The sequence below is a fragment of the Protopterus annectens genome, chromosome 8.part0 (assembly GCF_019279795.1).
Source record: "Protopterus annectens isolate FY-2018-M chromosome 8.part0, PAN1.0, whole genome shotgun sequence".
In the NCBI taxonomy this organism is placed as follows: domain Eukaryota; kingdom Metazoa; phylum Chordata; order Ceratodontiformes; family Protopteridae; genus Protopterus; species Protopterus annectens.
The window spans coordinates 1,899,588,958-1,899,605,838 of record NC_056741.1 but is presented as its reverse complement, the minus strand read 5'-3'; the positions used below and the strand labels follow the sequence as shown (position 1 = coordinate 1,899,605,838).

Below are 16,881 nucleotides of genomic sequence, written 5' to 3'. Positions count from 1 at the left end.
GTGTGTGTGTGTCTATAAATATATATATATATATATATATATGTATATATGTATATATATATGTTTGTGTAAAATGTGTGTGTTTTTATGTATGTATGTGTTTGTGTGTGTGTGTGTGTATATATATATATATATATATATATACACACACACACACACACGCATGCATACATATATGTTTATTTATTGTGTTTGTTAAATGGGAAAGTCCACTGGGCCTGAAATGAGCCCATTTTCAGTGGAGGCCCGGGGAGAAAAGCTCCAGAAAGTCACATACAAAGAGAATATAATCATGTAGACAGAAAACAAAATCATACAGTACAGTTACCTTGCATGAAACTAGTAATAGAAGCAGCGAGGAATGAAAAAAAGAAAAATACAATCATTGACAGAAGTAGTGACTGACATATATTTCAGAGAAGATGTTTTTTAATGATATTTACATTGGTGCATAGGGTGTATTCAAGTACACATGAAAGTAATATATCTGCAGGTGCATAGCTGTGAGGAGATTAAATAGAGAGTGAATATAGGAGGAGATATAAGTGCAGAGGATGGATAGGACTGGTGAAAGTGACAGGGAAGGATTAAGTAGGCAGAATGATGGAAATTGATATAGGATAGCACTGAGAGGAGAAGTCAGAAGTTGGAGTTGCGTGTTTGGGAACAGGAGCATCACCATTTAGAGGAGAGATGTAGTTTGTGGGATTTTTTTAAAGGAGGTCCGGTTTCTGATTGCTCTGAGTGATGGTGGAGATTATTCCATATCTTAGAGACATAGTAGGAATACATTCAGCCGGTTGAGAGCTTGGGTTTCTCTATAGATAGTAACATTTTGTTTTTGGACCTAAGGAGCCGGTTCGTATGGCATGGAGGAGAGGGAAGGGCAGGTTTCTTGGTGGTAGATGAACTTGTGAGCTGTGTTTAATTGTAAGAATGTGAGAGAGTTTTGGGATTCTATCCAATTTAGTTGATGCAGAGAGGAACAGTGATGGGTAGAATATTTATCATTTGTAGCAAATTTGGTGACTTTGTTATAGCAAGAGTCTAGTTTTGTTCGCAAAGAGGACTGTCGATTTGTGAGGATTTGAGCGCTGTATAGAAGTGATGGAAGCAGGAATGATGAGGCTAGAGCCTTTTTTGCGATGAGACTGAGAAAATAGTTGTGCCTATACAGGGCACCTAGTTTCTGATGGGCATTTTGATGTTACTGTAAATGTGAAGGTTGAATGTTAATTTCTCATCAGTGATGACTCCTAGTAATTTGGTGCTGGGGACGACTTCAATAATGGTGTTATTTTGGGAGTGAATGGTGAGTAGTGACTTGTCAACAAAGCTGGATTTTGTGGGGGTAAATATTAAGAGTTGTTTTTTATTGGGGTTGAGAGCGAGATGGTTCTGGGACATCCAGGTTTCAGTAGAAGTCAATGCTTCTTGGGTGAGATGCTATAGAGTGGAGACAGATTTATATATATGTGCATACATATATATATATATATATATATACACACACGTGTGTGTGTGTGTGTGTGTGTGTGTGTGTGTGTGTGTGTGTGTGTGTGTGTGTGTGTGTGTGTGTGAGAAGAATAAAATGTACAGACATATATGTACACCCCACATGCTACAACAGGTACAGACTGTGAGAATGGAACCCAGCTAACAGATTGAGACGTATGCTGCAGTATACTGCCAGTCTTAATGAACACAGCAGAGGTTTCATCTGAGAAGGAAAACACTACTTTGAAATTGTCATTCTTTTTGGTGAATTCATTAGTTGTATCCTATGCAGCCTTGAAATGCAAGGTGTATCTGGAGCATTTCTTTATCACATTGTTCCATATGTAAAGGATTAGGACATCCCAGTACAAGATAAATGTCTGGTTATACACTCAGTGGCAGTCCAGTGAGAAAGGGCATACATAACATAAAAATGCTGTGAACTGTATGTATTGACGCAGTGTCATTATAATTGTTCAATATGCATTTTTGCTGTTTTTATGATGTACAGGTCTGGATTTTTTGCTGCAGCAAGTTTCATGTCTTATCAGCAGTGTGAGTTCAATTTTGGAGCAAAACCTTTCAAGCATCCACCTTCTATGAAGTTTAGCACCTTTAATGATTTTGCTTCCCTTTCACCAGAAGAAAAAATAATTTTGCCTAGGTATGTGTATTTTAATAACTGTAAGAATGGTTTAGTTTTTACGTGCGTGTGTGTGAGCACGTGCACACTCATTTACCTGTGTGCATGTATTTGGGGAGATGACATACATTTACTAAATTGTATAGATGGTTAGCAGTTACTGCATGAAAAATATGACTGCATTTGAGGTGCTTGAAGTGCACTCATAATAAAGTTCTGTTTTGTTCAGGTGTGGAGAAACCATTTTCTGAAATGATAAAAATAAATAAAACATGTTTTTACTTCATTTGAAAGCTGTGTATTTACCTTAGTATATAGTGTGCAGTGATATTTTTTCAAGTACATTATGAAGTTAGCTATATTATCTAAAATGTTCATTCCAAAAGTAAACATTTTATTTTGCTTCTTCATTGTTTGTTTTATCACTGTGTGTTTTAATGTCTTGAAAACAGTTTTCCTAAATAGGTGATGAAGTGCTGTTGAACTCTTTGGAAAAACGAACCATAACGTCTGTTACATAACTAGCCTATCAAGGGGCTTATTTTATGGATGTGCAATAACTTAAGTGCAATACTAAGGTGGCTCACCTACACACTGAAGGACTGTAAAGTGCAGTATGCGAACTGTGCAGTAATTCAGTCTAATCATAGATATGCTGCTATTGTTTCAATTTTACTTTGACAATATTATCTTCATATTGTTCCTTGTCTTCCTGGTCTCCTGTTCTAGGATGGGTGTGGGTCACTGCTGTCCTACTTTACTTACAAATTGCTACTTGTTAAATTTCTACTGTGATATTTTATTAATTTTTCTCTATCTATATGTGCAGTTGTTTCCTGCATTGAGAATGAAGCATTGTAATTTCGTTCAGCTACACTGCTGTGTAGATGTTCATCGTGTGACACTGCTGCAGTCATTACACTTAGGTTATCCTGCCGTCAGGCGGTTCCCCAGTCGGCCTGAGTTCCAGAGTCTTGGTCCGGCGTCGGTTGCTATCGCTTCTTCCCTGACGTCAGTGCGACAGGGGGATATAAGATGCAGCTGATGCCATTTTCTTCAGTCTTTCTTGCCGCGCGGTGCCCGAAGCAGAAGCAGTTCGCAAGTGCCGGTCGGCCGACTCCTGAGATTTTCATACCGAATCCAGAACCGAAGTCTTCTAAAAAGCTAAGTACCCCGTTAGGGAAACTTTTTCTTGCCTCAGACCGATGTCAGTAAAAGTGAATAATTGTATTTCTTGTGGGAAGCAAATACCTCATAAGGATTTCCACTCCTACTGTATCCCATGCCTATGCCCTGACCACGACGTCACTGGTTGTCGGTTTTGTGCTAGGTTTAACAAGCACACTATTAAACGTCGGTTTGATTTTGCCCGACAGTATTTTGGCAGAAAATTTAATTACACTATGCCGTCGGAACTTCCGACGACCGGAATTCATAAGGACAAGGACAGGCATCCGAGGCCCAAGACTGATGATGAGGCCTCTTCTAGGCCGGTCGCCGGTTCTCCTGTTTTCAGCGAGGAGCCTACGCAGCCCTTGACGACTGCTTCAATAGAACCACAGACCGCCTCCGACTCCCATGTGGAGCTGGCTGGGCCTTCGGACGCCCCTGCAATTCAAATTACCGAGCTTAATCCTACAGAGGGACCCAAAGTAGCTGAATATTCCACAGCTTCAGAGGGTGTTTTCAGACCTACCCAGTTAACAATTAAACCCTCTGTTAAGTCTAAGCCTCCAATAAAAGCAAAGAAACAGACACAGCAATCTCCAGGGCAGGCTTTCATGCCTAAGAAACAAATGCTAAAAATGTCCGAAGACCTAATCACCCTGATCAGAGGGTCCCAACCCCCTCCAGGTAAAAGGCCCAGACAAGAGGCAGACTATGAATCTTCAGACCAGGTGTCCATTTCCTCTGACTCATCCTCAGACCTAGGGTATTCCTTACCCCCTTATGAGGATTCTGATGCTGAGGATTCCATCAGCCTCTCCGCCCGAGGACTACTCCTTTGGGGAGACCTTACATACCATGAGGGAGCATTTCCACTGGGAAGGCCAGGATTACTCAGAATCCAAGAAAAGGCTCAGAGACTTCCTTTTACTGCCTCAACACAGACTCCTTGCTATTCTGCCAGTGTTAGATATTGTGGATGATGTATACACTGAATCCAGCTTAAACCCTGACTCCTTACCACCAGCCCCAGTTAAGCCAGATAGATATTACAGAGTCCCTGACTCTCACAAATTTCTATACAAAAGCCCTGTTGCTGACCCTGAAACTATTTCTCAGGGACCCAAAGGGATTAAGGCCTCATCAGCTAAAAACCCAGTCCCCTCTGACAGAGATTCTAGAGCATTAGACAGATGGGGCAAGAAAGTTTATACATCTGCAACTTTAGCCACGAGAGCTTTAAATTGCCAGTTTCACATGCTAAAATATCAGCAATTTTTAATGTCTCATTTTAAACAAAAGATGCTTCCAGATTCAGATCCTCCTAATTTGAAAGAAATGCAGGATTTATTGCATGCAGCTGAACAAGTGGGAAAACATACTTTGCAATGTGGTTTTGATTCCTTAGAGGCCTCCTGTAGAGCAGCAGTTACAGGCTCTGTCATTAGAAGGCATGCTTGGTTAAAAGAACATACGATGTTCTTCATCTCACATTGCTGCAGTCATAACCTGTGGGTAGTCCGCTGTCCTCGGTCGGCCCGAATACCAAAGTGTTAGGCTGGCGTCGGTCATGGTCGCTCAGATCTGACGTCAGTACGCCGTGGTACTAAAGCGCATGACCGACGCCATATCCTCAGTCTTTATTGCCGCATGGTCTGAAGCAGAAGCAGCGTTTTGCAAGTGCCGTTTGGCGTCCTGAAATTTTCGTATTTTGAGTTTCAGACTGAAGACCAAGTTGGGCTAAGTACCCCGTTGGGGAATATTTTTGTCTTTTCTTGCCTCAGTTAAATCCGGATGTCAGAAAAAGTGAATAATTGTATTTCTTGTGGGAAACAGATACCTCATAGGGATTACCACTCTCTTTGTATTCCTTGCTTGGGGCCTGAGCACGACGTAGTCGGGTGTCGCTTTTGTGCTAGATTTAATAAGCGCACCATTAAACGTAGGTTAGATTGTGCTAGGCTTGTCTTCGGTAAGCGGTGTAATTACAATATGCCGTCGGATCCTCCGACGCCCGCTACCGCTAAGAAGCGTAAGGACAAATCGTTAAAGTCCAAGCAGGATGAGTCGTCCGTTACAGACGCCGGTTCTTTAGAAACTACGGTGGAATCTGTGGATCCGGCCGAGGTTTCAGTTGAGTCTCAGGGGGAGCCTTTAGTTTTGCAGGATGTGGCCTCTCAGGAGTCGGGGCAGGCTGAGGGGGCCACTCAGGTCTCTCTAGTCCCTTCTTTGCATAAGGTGGTTAGGCCTTCTACTTCTGTCTCTAAGGTTCCTTCCAAGGTCAGGCCTGGTTTATCTTCCCCTGGCGTCAGCCCTAGTTCTGCAGGTTCTGTACCTAAGAAGCATATGCTGAAAATGGCAGAAGATTTAATTACCTTAATCAGGGGTTCTTTGCCTCCTCCAGATAAGAGGCCTAGGGTGGAGCCAGAGGTGGAAGGATTGGAGCATTTCTCAGATTATTCGGAGTCTTCGGCTGAAGACATTCAGGATTTTCCTCCTTATTCTGATTCAGATGCAGAGGATTCTAGTCCTTCTGCTTCCCCACCAGAGGATTTTTCTTTTTCTGAAACCCTGCATTCCATGAGACAGCATTTTAAGTGGGAAGGTCAGGATTTCTCAGATTCTAGAAAGAGGCTTAGGGAATTTTTGTTTTTACCTCAGCACAGGCCCTTGGCTATACCCCCTGTTTTGGATGTTGTTCAGGATGTTTTCTCTGAAGCTTCCCTTAATCCTGATTCTTTGCCTCCAGCCCCGGTCAAGCCAGACAGGTATTACAGAGTGCCTGAGGCTCATAAATATTTGTATAAGAGCCCGAGCTGACCGGAAACTATTAGCCAGGGTCCTAAGGGTGTCAGGGCTTCTGTTGTAAAGAATCCAGTTCCTATGGATAAAGATTCTAGAGCTTTGGATAGGTGGGGTAAAAAAGTGTATACCTCTTCCACTCTAGCAATGAGGGCTTTGAATTGTCAGTTTCATATGCTGAAGTACCAGAATTTTCTCCTAAGTCAGTTGAAATCTAAGGTGGATGCTCTGGCAGAGGGCATTGAGTGTAAGGAATTGCAGGATTTAGTTCATGCCTCTGATCAGGTGGGTAAGCATTCTTTGCAGTGTGGTTTCGATGCTCTTCAGGCCTCTTCCAGGGTGGCTGCCACTGGATCAGTTCTTCGTAGACACGCTTGGCTTAAGGATCAGAACTTGTCTGAGCATGTTAAAGCTCGAATTTTGGATGCTCCCCTTCAGTCGGAAGTTCTGTTTGGTTCACCTGTGGAGTCAGTTTTGAAGAAAATGGAAGACAAAGCTAAATCTATGCAAACAGTTAAAGATTTTTTACAGGTGCAGCCCCCTAAGTTTAGCAGACATTGGCCTACTAAGGGATGGGCTTATCCTTCTGATTTACAGTCTAGGGGCAGATCTAGACGTGGTAGGGGCAGAGCTCAGGCTCAAGGTTCTTTTAGGCCGAGGACGTGGAGTTCCCCCTGCACAGTCTTCTGGTGAGGGCAGGGGCCAGCCTTTTCGTAAACAGACCCAATGACCTGTATCTCCAGCTGCCAGATCCCTCCTGTCTGGCAGCTCCTCTGGGAGGAAAGTTGGCACTCTTCAGGCAAAATTGGCTTTTAGTCACTCAGGACAAATGGGTGTTGGACATTATAGGTCGAGGCTACAAGTTTTACTTTCACACCTTGCCTCCTTTCAAAGGCATGCCAGACGTTCCTTCTCAGCAAAAGGTGGAGGCTCACAAACAGATTTCTTTACTTCTAAAAATGGGGGCTATTCAGGAGGTCCCTCCGTCAGACGTAGGCCTAGGATTTTATTCTCGCCTGTTTCTTGTACCAAAGAAGGGAAACACTTGGAGGCCAATTCTGGATTTGTCTATTCTCAACACATACCTGGACATCCCAAAATTCAAGATGTTAACTTTGCAACAACTTCTGCCTCTTTTAGGCAAGGATCACTGTATGGTAACTCTGGATCTCAAAGAGGCTTATCTTCACATTCCTATCAGGCCCAGTTGCAGTAGGTTCCTGGGCTTTCGGGCTGGGACTTTACATTATCAGTTCTCTGCATTGCCCTTTGGCTTATCTACTGCGCCCAGGGTGTTCACAAAGGTCCTGGCTCCGGTAATAGCCTTCTTAAGGTTAAGGGGAATACAAATTTATCCTTATTTGGACGATTGCCTGATTCTGGCTCAAGACAAAGTCAAGCTACTTCACCATCTACAGTATGTTATGGCAGTGTTAAGGTGCCTAGGGTATTCTGTGAACGAAACAAAGTCCAGTCTAGTACCCTCTCAGGACATGTGCTTTCTGGGTGTGAGACTGAATACAGCCTCTCAGATGGCATTTTTGACCCCGGACAAACAAAGAAATCTTTCCCTTTACTTCCAGCAATTGGCTCTACGGTCCAGGCTGACTGCAAGGACAGTCCTTCAAGCCTTGGGGTTCATGGCATCTTGTATTCTAGTGCTTCCCAATGCCAAACTGCATATGAGGAAGCTACAATGGTATCTCAAAAGCGTATGGACTCAACACTGCCACGATTTGGACACTGCCATTCAGATGATACCTTGCATCCAAAGGGAATTTTTGTGGTGGGCTCAGGAATGTCACCTAAACAAGGGACTCTGTGACCCGACCAGAGGCGAGTCAGATCTTAATGACAGATGCCTCAGACGTGGCTTGGGGAGCACACTTCAAAGGAAAATGGGTTCAAGACATGTGGCCTGCCAGACTTCAACATTTGCATATCAACATGAAGGAGATGTTAGCAGTCCAATTTGCACTGATGGCTTTCAAGGATTTACTTTGCCCAGGACAAGTGTTGATTCAGACAGACAACACAACAGTCATGTGGTACATCAACAAGCAGGGGGGTACTCATTCATACCCTCTTTGCAGACAAGCTATGATTTTATGGGAGACTGCTCTCAGTTTGCACCTCACCCTTCAGGCAAGGTTTCTGCCAGGAGCACAGAACTCCTTAGCAGATGTTTTGAGCAGACAGATGGTGGATCCCCACGAGTGGAAATTGGATCCTCATGTTTTTCAACAGTTGACGGTGGCATGGGGGACTCCAGACATAGATCTGTTCGCTTCTCCACTGAATTACCAGCTGCCAAAGTTTTGCACAAAGCTGTTTCACCCAAAAGCTTGGAAAGTAGATGCTCTATCATTCAGTTGGAACAACCTTCACGTTTATGCCTTTCCTCCTCTGCCTCTCCTTCCCAAGGTGCTCCTGAAGGTCAGGCAGGACAAGCCTTGCATGATTCTGATAGCTCCAGATTGGCCACGTCAGCACTGGTACCCTCTGCTGAGGACTTTTGTATGGGAGCCTCCTTGGCCTTTGCCATTAATTCCAAACCTTTTGTCCCAGGCAAGCAATCATTTCCGCAATGTCAGGGTTCAGTCCCTACATCTGACAGCCTGGCGTATTCTGTTTTAGACCCTGGGGGGTCGCAGCTTCCTCATCAAGTTTTGAATGTCATTTTGGAGGCCAGACGGCCTAGTACAAGGAAAGTTTATGCTGATAAATGGAAGAGATTTTTTCTTTGGAGCGAAACAAAAAGCTTTGATGTTTCACTTCAGTATCTTACAGAATTATTAGACAAGGTTTTGTCTTTCTCCTCTGTAAAAGTTCATGCTGCAGCCATTTCTGCTCACTATGACTGTGACCCGCCATTATTCTCTCACCCTTTGTTCAAGCAATTTCTTAGAGTGGCAAAGAACATAAGACCCCCACGTAGAGCTCCTACTCCTTCCTGGGATCTCAATTTTGTGTTGGAAAAGCTCACTTTATCTCCTTTTGAACCTGCAGCTACTTCAGAGTTTAAGTTTTTGTCTTGGAAGACTGCTTTTTTGTTGGCCATTACGTCTGCTAGAAGGGTATCTGAATTACAGGCTCTGATGGCAGTTGAACCTTTCCTGATATTCCATAAGGATAGGGTCTCACTACGTACTAATCCTACTTTTATGCCTAAAGTTGTTTCTAATGTGGCCTTAAACCAATCTATTCATCTGCCTACTTTTTATGCTGATCCCCAAAATAAGGGGGAGAAAATTTTGCATTCTTTGGACATTCACAGGCAGTTACGTTATTATTTGAGCAGAACTAAAGGGTTCAGGCAGTCCCAACAGTTATTCATTTCTTTTGCCTTGGGATCTCAAGGAAAGCCTGTTACAAAACAAACTATTTCTAAGTGGATTGGGCATTGCATTGCCTTCTGTTATTCTCATCATGGTAGGAAGGTTCCGGCTGGAATCAGACCTCATTCTACTAGGGCTACTGCCACTTCTACTGCTTTTTTAAGGGGAGTGGCTACTAAGGATATTTTGGAGGCAGCTACCTGGAGTTCAGTGCACACTTTTTCTAAGCATTACCATCTTCCTCTTTATTCCAAATCTAGGGCTGGGTTTGCCACTGCAGTATTACAGGGCATGTTAGCAGCTCCTAATGCTATCTGATTATACCAACCTCCCATTACCTTTGCTTTGGGATTCTACCCACAGGTTATGACTGCAGCAATGTGAGATGAAGAACATAGTACAGTTTTGTACCTACCATAAATGTAGATGTTCGAAGATCCACATTGCTGCAGTCCAATTTACCCTCCCTCCTTCCCCTCTGTAGTTTGGGGTGGCTGTGTGGTGTGTGGTGTATCTTTTGTTGCTATTTTGGTGATTGGGTATTTTTCTATTTTTTGGCTATGGCCTTTCTTTTTAAGGCCTTCTGATATCTGGGGCAAGAAAGACTGAGGATATGGCGTCGGTCATGCGCTTTAGTACCACGGCGTACTGACGTCAGATCTGAGCGACCATGACCGACGCCAGCCTAACACTTTGGTATTCGGGCCGACCGAGGACAGCAGACTACCCACAGGTTATGACTGCAGCAATGTGGATCTTTGAACATCTACATTTATGGTAGGTACAAAACTGTACTTTACCAGATCATGTTAAGGCTAAATTACTGGAAGCACCTTTGCAACGGGATGTGTTGTTTGGAGTTAAGACAGAGGGGGCATTAAAAAAGATGGAAGATAAGGCAAAATCTATGCAAACGGTCAAAGATTTCTTACAGGTTCAACCTCCTCGTTTTAGCAGAAATTGGCCAACAAAAAATTGGTCCTTTCCAGTCACAGACAGACCTCAAAGGGGCAGATATAGACATCCAAGAGGTAGAGGTCAGACACAAGGCCCTTACAGACCTCGACAATGGGGTACACCAGGCCAGAAAGAAGGGGAAGACAGACCTCAACCTTATAAAAAACAGTCTCAATGACTTCCCACTACAGCTGCCAAACAGCTCTCTCTTGGCAGCCCCCTTGAGAGGAAAACTGGCTCTTTTCTATCACAATTGGCATTGCATCACCAAAGACAAATGGGTTCTTAACATTATATCTCAAGGTTACAGGTTCCACTTCCACACTCTTCCAAGGTTAAAAGGAATGCCAAATCTGCCACCAGATCAATGAGCAGAGGCTCAAAAACAAATTACAGCACTCATGGACATGAGAGCTATTCAAAAGGTGCCACCACAAGAGCAAGGACAAGGATTTTACTCAAGACTCTTTCTAGTTCCCAGAAAGGACAAAGCCTGGAGACCCATTCTGGACCTCTCTTCTCTGAACACTTACCTGGATATTCCGAAATTCAAAATGTTGACACTACAGCAGCTTCTTCCCATGCTGGGCAAGAAAGCTTGGCTCGTGACTTTGGACCTGAAAGAGGCATATCTGCATGTCCCTATCAGACAAAACTGCAGAAGATACCTCAGATTTCTAGCAGGTTCAATGCACTATCAATTCTCTGCACTGCCCTTTGGCTTATCTACTGCGCCCAGGGTCTTCACAAAGTGCCTGGCACCAGTAATTGCATTTTGCAGGCAAAAAGGAATTCAAATTTACCCATACCTGGACAACTGCCTAATCCAAGCAGAGAGCAAGGGCATTCTTCTAAAGCATCTGGCGTACGTAAAAAAGTTAAGTTGCCTGGGGTACACAGTAAACGAAAAGAAATCAAAACTAGTGCCCTCACAACAGATAATATTCCTGGGTGCCAGCTTAAACACAACGGCCCAGATGGCTTATCTCACGCCAGACAAGCAAGGACAACTGACTCAGTATTTTCATTTAATGGCAACAAAGACCCAACTCCCTGCAAGAAAAATTCTGCAGGCCTTGGGCTACGTGGCATCTTGCATACTACTAATTCCATATGCCAGCCTGCATATGAGGAAACTACAATGGTACCTAAAGAGTGTATGGTCTCAACACTGTCAAAATTTGGAAACGGTTATACCACTAATTCCTTGCCTACAACAGGAGTTTCAGTGGTGGGCTCAAGCTTGTCACCTCAACAAGGGACAGCCTTTTACTCAACCCACAGCCAGGCAGACACTGACAACAGATACATCGGATTACGCCTGGGGAGCACACATGGCAGGAAAATGTATTCAGGGCGAGTGGCCCGCAGAACAAAGACATCTCCACATCAATCAAAAAGAGATGCTAGCTGTACAAAATGCAATTATATCTTTCAAGGACCTGCTACATCCAGGACAACTACTACTAAAGACAGACAACACCACAGTTATGTGGTACATAAACAAGCAAGGGGGCACACACTCCTACCCCCTCTGCATACAAGCCATGAACTTGTGGAACACAGCTTTAAACTACCAAGTTCATCTGCAGGCACAATTCCTGCCAGGAGAGAAAAACACACTGGCAGACGACCTAAGCAGAAGCATCATGGATCCTCACGAATGGCAATTGAGTCCACAAATATTCAGAATGATAGCACAAAAATGGGGGAAACCAGACATAGATCTGTTTGCATCCCCAATGAACTGCCAACTACAGACATTCTGCACAAAGAGCTACCATCCACAAGCATGGAAAGTGGATGCCCTCTCATTCAGCTGGAAAAAACTACTTTCCGTCCTTTACCTCTCCTTCCAAAGGTACTCATAAAAGCCAGGCAGGAAGAGCCAAAGATGATCCTGATTGCACCAGACTGGCCATGCCAGCACTGGTACCCAATCGTAAAGAACTTAACACAAGAACCGCCCTGGATTTTGCCTCAAATCCCACAGCTGTTGACACAACACAACAATCAGATACTTCACAGCCAGCTAAAGACCTTAAATCTAGCTGCATGGAAAATTCCCTAACCAAGCAAGCATTGCCTCTCTCCAAAGCTGTTATGGATGTCATTCTGGAGGCCAGAAGGCCTAGCACCAGGAAAGCCTACTCGGATAAATGGATGAGATTCTGTGCCTGGAACCAAGCACACAGCCTTGACCCTCTTGTACCAAACATTCCTCAGATACTTCAATACTTAACTGAGATGCTGGACAAGGGCCTCTCCTTCTCATCTATCAAGATTCATGCCTCAGCCATTTTTGCTCATTACAACACGGATCCTCCAATTTTTTTCAAATCCTTTGCTCAAACAGTACCTCACAGGAGCTAAAAACATGAGACCACCCCGTAGAGCACCTACACCAACTTGGGACCTCAACTTTGTTTTGGAAAAATTAACTTTACCTCCTTTTGAGCCAGCTAACACAGCAGATTTAAAATACATCTCTTGGAAGACTGCTCTGCTGCTGGCAATAATATCAGCAAGAAGAGTTTCAGAATTACAGGCACTACTGGCAGTGGAATCTTTCCTCATCTTCCACCAGGACAGGGTGTCCTTAAGAACTAACCTTACATTTATGCCCAAGGTAGAATCAAGTGTGGCTCTAAACCAAGCTATTCACTTGCCAACTTTTTATCCAAAACCACAGAACAAAGGGGAGAGACTACTACATTCCTTGGACATTCACAGACAGTTACGCTTCTACTTGGACAAAACCAAAGCTTTCAGAAAATCTGAGCAGTTATTGGTAGCATACGCTGCAGGAGCACAGGGAAAAGCCATTTCAAAGCAGACTATTTCAAAATGGATAGCTCACTGTATACGTTTTTGCTATACCCACCATGGGAAACCTGTACCTAGCAGCATTAGATCTCACTCCACCAGGGCAACGGCCACTTCAACTGCCTACTAAGGATATTTTAGAAGCAGCAACATGGAGTTCTGTCCATACCTTCACCAAACATTACCATTTGCCTTTATATTCCAAATCCAGAGCTGGCTTTGCCACTGCTGTGCTGCAGGGCCTTATAGCCACTCCTAATGCCTTATAGATCCATCCTCCCTACCTCAGCTTTGGGATTCCACCCAAGTGTAATGACTGCAGCAGTGTCACACGATGAACATAGTACAGTTTTGTACCTACCATAAATGTAGATGTTCGAGTGTAGACACTGCTGCAGTCCAGGTTACCCTCCTTCCTTCCCCTCTTACTTTCTGGTACGTACCTAGCTCTTCTACCCTTATTTCCTAAAGGGAGTATTTGCTGGTAATTAAAAATGGTTGTTTGCTTTTCTATTATATATTTTACTAGCAATTTGCAAGGCCTACCTATTTGGGGGCACCTGACATCTGGGGCAAGAAAAACTGAAGAAATTGGCGTCGGCTGCATCTAATATCCCCCTTGCACACTGACGTCAGGGAAGAAGCGACAGCAACCAACGCCGGACCAAGACTTTGGAACTCAGGCCGACTGGGGAACCGCCTGACGGCAGGATAACCCAAGTGTAATGACTGCAGCAGTGTCTACAATCGAACATCTACATTTATAGTAGGTACAAAACTGTACTTTCTGAATGACAATAAAGTTTCCTTTGACTTGACTTGAAGTGCTATGTTGCAACAACCTCTTTTCACCTAGCAATATAAAAATGTAACCTAAAATTGCTTGCTTTTGTGAACATGGCACTTGCTTCAGTGGAAAAACTGACGATGTTAATTAGATCACTATTACAGTAATTCTAACCAGGATGTATCCTGCAATAGATACCATAAATCCGGCCAGTATGCCATACCTCAGATTGCTCCTTCTTCATGTGCCATGCATCCCTTAGCCCTAGGCAGAAAGGCTTCTATGCCGGTATGTAAGAGATGTAGGGACATCAAAACCCTCAGACCTTTCTTGTTGCCAGGCTGGGAAGCAAGGGGATGTCATTTCCTTACGCTATCAAACTGTTTAAAAACACAGAGATTGCCTTTGTGCTGTGAACCCTTCCTCCTTTTTATTTTGAATTCTGTGTTTTTGTTAATATCATCAAATAAAGGGCTGGGGGGGGGATGGCAAGAGTCAAGTGGGATAAGCTTATTCTTCCAGCAGAACAGGCCAGATTGGGATTACCCAATTTGAAGGGCTGTTTCAGAGCAATACATTTAAGGCTGCTATACATCACACAAGCAGAAAACAATTCAAAATGGAAAGAGATGATGATGATAATGAAGCAGGGGATAGCACAAGAGACAGGGAGAGACTGGGATTTTGGATGCAGATCTTTAAGGAGAATAACAGTAATCATACCAGAATATTATATTCGTAAAGTAGCAGAAAGTATTCTAAGAACTAAGCCAACACGGGAATGGAGAAAGGAGATTCTGCCAATAGGTGTGACTGCAATTAGGGATACAAACTTTAGGCAAGAGGGGGGCTGGAATTTATTGGAGAAAACTGGCACAAGAACCAGGGTATTGAGAGCAAATAAGTAGAGGGGAAAAGTTAATAGAAAGGGAAGATGGCAAGAACTTATTTGGACTGCAGGTTAGAGATTTCCTTCTCTATAAAGAATTTGTATCACGGTATAGGCATAGAGAAAGAAATATGGTGTTCCTAAATGAAAGACCAGCACTGGTAGAGTTTTTAATAGAATGTAGAACAGAAGTTGCCATTAAGAAAGGAATAATTAGTAGAGCATAAAAAATAATTGTATGATAACTATAGGAATCAATGAGAGGAGAATAGAAAGGATTGGGAATAGAGATTGGATAAGCAATTCACAAAGAAACAATGGGGGAATATATGTATGTCTCCAAAATATGCAACAAAATCTGGAAGATTGAGGATCTTTGCTTGGAAGTGTTTACATAGGTATTTTTCACCCCAAATAGACTCCAAAGAATATTTCCTCAGGTAGACAGCAAATATTGGAGGTATGATGGGGAAGAAAGAGGTAACCGGGAACATATTTTCTGGGAGTGTAATGAGTTGGCAGACTTTAAAGATTCCCTCCAGACTGTTCTGTTAAAGATGCTGGGTGAGCAAATTGGTTTAAGTAAGGAAATTATTTTTTTGAACTATGATACATAGTAAGGCCTTGCTGAGTCTTGATTATGATGGCTGCCAAAAAAGCAGTTACTAGAAGATGAAAATTCAAAGTCTAAACCAACTTTACTAGAAGTAACGAAGGTAGTAACAGAGGTAAAACAACTGAAATTATGGATATTTAGAAAAGGATAGGAGCAAATTACATAGGAAAAAAATGGGAAGTGTGGGATCAGTACATGGAGAGGAGGAACAAGATTTAAAAGAAGGCGGGATTTGAATGAGCTACGTAATGGCTGACTGACAATGACTGGATATATTACAAATGATGTGTAATGTTTGCAGCTATAGTTGTGTGCATGGCTTGTAATGTATAATGTTTGCAACAAAGATTGTGTCGGTTTGGTTTATTTTCATTTATATAAATGTAAGATTGCCTATGTCATACATGATAATTTAATAAAGGTGTTTCTTGTTTAAAAAAAAAAATCATTGAAGTGAAGCAAATGGTCCTGAGATAAGCAAACGTCCTCCAAAGGTAGACATTCTCAGTCTATGGCCCTGAGTTAAGCAAAATTCATCAAAAGGTAGACATTCTCAGTCTTTCTTTTTTTATTAGAACCCAAGCATAATGTGTGTGTACCGTTTGCCAGGCTTTCATCCCAAAAACATTTTGGCGCCATATTTTTCCTTATGAAGGTTTATCTAAAGAAAAAGTGGTTGACAAATTTAGTGCAAGACACCATGAACTCTTAAGTTTCCATCTCAGATGTCCTCCCACAAATGATAAAGAAATACAAGAAATCAAAGGAAAGTGGCACTGCTTTTGATTCCTTTGAATGGTTGGTGTTGGACTTACCTGCTGAGGTAGTTGAAAAGCCCACAGACTGTCTGACCTCTGGGCCTGTTCTCTGTCACAACCATGCTGGAGGCCAACATGGGAAACCCTTCAAATCCATCCAGTCTGACAACCACTAAGGCCTTGAAGGCAAAGCCACAATTCATGATTTCAGAAGGTCCCCAGATGCAACAACTTAGGTTTTAGTTTGCAAGAACTTCCCCAGTTGGAGTTGCGTCTCACACATGTAGTTTCTTTGGATTCCTCAGAAGAAGAAAAAAATCAATTGTCTTTCCACATCCCACAACATGAATGGCAACAGATTTCTCATGGATTATTTTAAGCTCTAATGGCTCTCAAAGCCCCATTAGTTCTTTTTTCCTGTCATTGTAGCCCCTCTTAAAAGAAAATGACACATTTTCAGAAGGCAAAGAAAATTCCTCTTCAGAGTTTGAATCTGAAAATTTAGATTTTCTCAAACTCACTCCTCCGCTCCTGGATATGAGTCTGATCCTGATGACACCATGTCCTCTGACTCCCCTCAGGTAGACCTTTCCTTTGGGGA

At 42.9% G+C, this 16,881-nt stretch overlaps 1 protein-coding gene across 2 annotated transcripts in view; it reads left to right on the top strand.

The window, feature by feature from the left end:
- Positions 1–16,881, top strand: part of RSPRY1 (ring finger and SPRY domain containing 1) — a 1,565,455-nt gene that overhangs the window by 1,436,537 nt on the left and 112,037 nt on the right. For both annotated transcript variants that reach the window (XM_044081400.1, XM_044081401.1), the window contains exon 13: positions 2,009–2,161. In XM_044081400.1, the coding sequence (XP_043937335.1) occupies positions 2,009–2,161 (153 nt within the window). The remainder of the gene's footprint in view (positions 1–2,008; positions 2,162–16,881) is intronic.